At 40.4% G+C, this 4,761-nt stretch overlaps 1 protein-coding gene across 1 annotated transcript; it reads right to left on the bottom strand.

Annotated features, from left to right (window-relative positions):
- Positions 1-2,879: 2,879 nt before the first annotated feature.
- Positions 2,880-4,380, bottom strand: NUCKS1 (nuclear casein kinase and cyclin-dependent kinase substrate 1; the record flags this gene model as incomplete). The annotated part of the gene is made up of 2 exons (XM_008937555.1): positions 2,880-3,519; positions 4,231-4,380. Coding segments are annotated over 2 exons (350 nt in total), but the record flags the coding sequence as incomplete, so codon positions are not given.
- Between the last annotated feature and the right edge of the window lie 381 nt (positions 4,381-4,761).

Consider the following 4,761-nt stretch of genomic DNA (forward strand, 5'->3'; position numbering starts at 1 on the left):
AACTGAAGCAAATAATCTTTAGTACAAAATTCCAACAGAAATTGCAAATTTTTCCTGATCAAGCCCTGTGGCTGGTTCAAGGCAGCACTGTTGGCATGTAACTGCAAACCTGAACGTGGTGGTGTGGATTTGGAAGCAGGATGTGTGAAAGGGCATAAAATGGGAGCTATGAACCCCCATTTTACACACAAGAGCAGGGCAGGGCACTAGATCCACTGAACTTTGGAACATATCCATTTACCTCTCTGCCAAGGCTCCACAACTACAGCTGTGTAACAGAGGACAATCTTTACAAAGCCTTCTTCTGTGAATGAAACTTTCTGCTCCATGGAGAACTATTCACAGTCCTCAAGAAAGGCATTTTTATAAATTTCCTTCAAGAAATCAGAATGCTTCAGAGAAATGAATGAAAAAGGACATTTTTAAATGTTAAGACTGCTGCCACTGAAAAATGTTGTGTACTGAAATAAAATAATGTATTAACCTTCACAATTTTATCTGTAAAAATGTAAACTGCTGTATTTCTAAAAGTAACCAAGAGATTGTTAGGGCTTAGTGTTTGCACCAATCAGCCAAACAGTAAGATAATAGAAAAAAGTTACAAAATCCCACTAGTAGTACAGGATTTACATAGTGTTGGGCTTGTGACAAACTCAAAGATAAGCATCACACAGCTTTTTGGTAACAGCCATGAGAGATGAACACAGGAGAAAGCAGAACAGTTTTGTAAGATAGAGGGCCAAAATTGCCAGACATAAAAGAGTCCAGTCCAAAACCTGAACTGAGAAAAAACAACATTTTTCACAGCCTTAACTGTAATTAACCATGTTAGGGAAAAAAATTATAAAAAAAAAAATATATTTTAAGTGGAACTTAGAAAATATGCTTGTCAGAAAAAATCAGGTCTAGCAGGTAAAGAAGCAGCTATCTGAACACATCAGCTAGAGGTATTCTACATTTAATTATCCTTGCACGTTTTAATACCAACAGAACACTAAGAACACAATAGACAAGAATAGCTTGAACCATAGTCTGGACTGAAGGAGAACTATGTGGACCTGACATTCACAAGTGTATGCTATCCCCAAATTTAATCCAAATGGTTGGTTCTTGCTAAACTTGGCCATTTCTTTTCCTATATTACCCAAGAAGCACTGGACTAGCAGTGGAGGGAATGCAAGAGACTCTGCTCTCCCAGAAATCTGGAAGGTGGGAAGAGGGGTGAGGAGAGGAGAGGGGATTACATCCACTTGATTTTCAAGACTGATACTTCAACTCCAGGCTTAAGCTGTTCTGCAAAATTAAATTACTTAAAAAAAAAAGATTTACAATGGAAACACTGATCATCTTTATTGTAACGGCAACAGTAGTTTCATTAGAGTAAAGAATGTTAGAGAACTTAATTTTTTATAAGCCAAGGTAAAGTAATTTACCAGCCTCAGTAGAATCCATGGCTATGAGTCACACAAGACAATCACTCGGCTGATGTATTAATATTCTGTTCCACATTTTAGGCTCCACACTGTGCTCTCCATCTTCAGGCTTCCTATGCAATACAGCCAAGTGTCCTTCCTGGTCATATTAGTGTATCACATCTACAAGCTCTCTAAAATCCAAACAGGATTAAAAATCTGGTAGGCATATGTACCAGAAATCCCACTAATTAGCTGCCTTATGTTACCTTCAAGAGGCTGGTTACAAAACGTGTAGTTCTGTGACAAAAACAAAAAAAAAAAAGCAAAGCTTGTCAGCTATAAGGTACTGTGAACAACATACAGCAAGTACAAAGGGTTTAGGAAAAAAAAAAAAGAGAAATGGCAGGTCCAGTTTTCAGTATTTCCACCAACAAACATGGCAGCAGCCTCTGTATTAGGGTTTGAAAACCAAGGCTTGTGTACTTTAATGTTTAAAAAAAGGATATGGCTGCTTTGATAAAAACAGATGAACATACCACCACACATCTCAGGTGTCTTGCCTTTAGAGGGACATCCTGCTTTTATGACACGACAGCCCTGCTCCACTGCTCCCAAAGGCCACCTCCCCCCAGCTTCACCCTGGGACACTGCTCCCCGTGAGCACGGCTGGGCTCAGGGGGCAGCAGGAGAGCAATGGTCAAAGCAGACCTGCTGGTGTGGGAGCAAAGCCTCCCTCACTGGAGGGTGGAAGGATGAAGGAATGGAAGTGGAATCGTGGTGATGTCACTAGTGATGGAGGTCTGCTGGCCGACACTGCAGCTGGAGAGGCTGAGAGGTAGGACCAGGCAGCCTCTGAGGGCAGGTGGAGGGAGGGAAGAGAAACACTTCAGCGTGACTCATGGGATCCGAGACTGACCAGAGTGCTACAGGAATCCTTTGCTTCACATTTACAGAAGGACACCCCTTGCCCCAAAAGCTCAAGAATTTAGGTTCACACTACCCGTTCGTTTTTTCCTTGAAAAAAACCTTCAAGACGTTTTCCACAATGCCAAATGGAAACCAGAGTTTTAAAAAAATAGTTTTCAATTTCTCTTCCCTATTCTGCCCATCTATAGCCAGCCAACCTTGGAAGAAATAAAAGAGGAGTTAATGTATCTGAGAAGCTTGCAGGCTGTACATCTGGACTGGTGTAGAACGAAGAGCAGTTTGCCTAAAGCAGAACAGTACTCTACCCAACAGAGACAGAAGACCTCACATCTTAACTGGAGAGTCTTTTCTAAATAAGACAGTGGACCATCTACAAGTCTCTTGATTGCTTTCCATAAAAAAACGTGCCTGAATGCAAGAAACACAGGTTTCCTCCCCATGTTTCCTCTTCCTCAACTGGAATTCCTATCAACTACATTTTTTTTTTTATGAGAGTGAACTCATATCAACAAAAGTCTGTTAAAGCATAGGTTCTTCTTTTTTCCACATATTCAAATACAGAATAATAGTTTTAAAGAACTCTTACCAGCACTGGGAAATCTAGTCTACTTAACGATTTGTAAGTATGGTTTCCACGTATCAGTCTCAAACCTTATTGCTTCACAACTGCAGTATCCCTTGAAAAAAATATATATTTCAATGGTCTGTTAATTTGTCTCAAATGGCTTTCAGATTCGGAGGGGGAGGGAGAACGGAATGGCCAACAGAGAACATTGCCTTCAAAGTATTACTGTATAAGGGTTTCCTCTTATTAAAAAAAGGATACACTGTATTAAACAGCTGAAAGTAAAGACAGCATTCAAAGCCCATGAGTCAAGCCACAGCCAAAACCGTGTTCTACCCCTAAGTATGTTTTCTTTTCCTTTTTCTTTTTTTTTCTTTTTTTTTTTTTAAACAAAGATTTCCTCAACTGCCATTTAATCTTCACCAGAGGGTGCTTCATCTTCAGATCCCTCATCCCCTGACTTCTCTGGTGGAGGGCTGGCTGATTTTTTCTTTTCTGGGGGACTTTCAGGCTCTTCATCCTCTTCTTTAGGGGATGGGGTCTTTTCTTTCGTTGCCTTAGAAGCTGTGGGGCGGCCTGCCTTCCCTTTGCCTTTCACTGGACTGGGGGTCACTGGAAAAAGAAGAAGAAGATGAGAGTTATGATCACAAAAAGGACAGCAAATTAAAATGGCTTCATATAAACAAGGTTTACAACACACTGCAGTAGCAGGTTTCATTTTGCTTTGACCATACCCATCCCCACAGTCTTTTCTGCACTCTGGATGAGTGAAGCTGAACTAAAAAGGTAGCTAGCAAGATTTAAAAACTATTTAACTACAAGTCCTGACTAATTACTGGATATGACATCACAAACTAACAAGCTAGCCTCTTGTCAAACCAGTACATACATTGCTATTGCAATTTTAGACTTCCTGCAGAAATGCATCGAGTTTGCCTTTGGTTTGCATTTCTCCACCTTCCTCCACCCTGAAAACAACACAAAGTCCACAAATCCCAAAGGAAGCCACAAACTGTCTCATTTGGCTAGAGTATGTCAAGTCAGACACAGCATCTCAAGGGAAGGTTTTGCTATCTATGCAGATAGATAACAAGACAGAGTAACTTTGTTAACAAGACATAGACAGTAACCTGATCTTTTAAATAAGAATTAAAGCCCCCTAATTATTTAATAGTCTGGCTTTAAATCATGCCACGTTACATGAATTAGCCCTTGGCCACTTTATGTGACTACCTACTGACCCAAAGATCTCTTCTGAGTCTTCTACAGAAGAAAACACTAGCCTCTGAAGCAAACTGCACAACTTCCTTTGTAGAGACTCACCTGTAGCCTTTAGCCTGGGCTTTGGCATTTTCTTTTCTTTCCTCTCTGGCTTGGATTTCTTGGAGACCTTTTTATTTTTCTTTTTTGAGCTGCCATAGTCACTATCATCATCATCTTCCATGAGGAAGTCTTCATCGCTTCCTGAATCTGCTGAAAGCACAAAGAAATTTAAGTTTTTGGGGAACAGAAAAGAGACCAGGAGACAGTTGAGATCAGCCAGTTAAACTTCAGAAAGGGGAAACAGACTCTGTGACCTTATGAGCTTCCAGCTGTCTGCTGTGCTAAAGAAATCTAACACAGCAGAAGATTTTACACTCGTGGGGATAAGTATAACAAAACAGGCAAGTGTTTTGAGGTCCTCAAAATATGCTCCATCTCCTTCATAAGTAACCTATCTCAAAACAGAAAACCTCCTGACAGAGAGGAGCTAAGTGATCTTTTCAGTGGTACTCTTACTCCATTCTGAAATCCCATTTGCACTCAGTGTTTTCATTAATTTACTGGGGTTCATCACCAGCTGAACTTCTCTCT

The sequence above is a fragment of the Merops nubicus genome, unplaced genomic scaffold (genome assembly GCF_000691845.1).
Source record: "Merops nubicus isolate BGI_N331 unplaced genomic scaffold, ASM69184v1 scaffold23283, whole genome shotgun sequence".
NCBI classification, from domain to species: domain Eukaryota; kingdom Metazoa; phylum Chordata; class Aves; order Coraciiformes; family Meropidae; genus Merops; species Merops nubicus.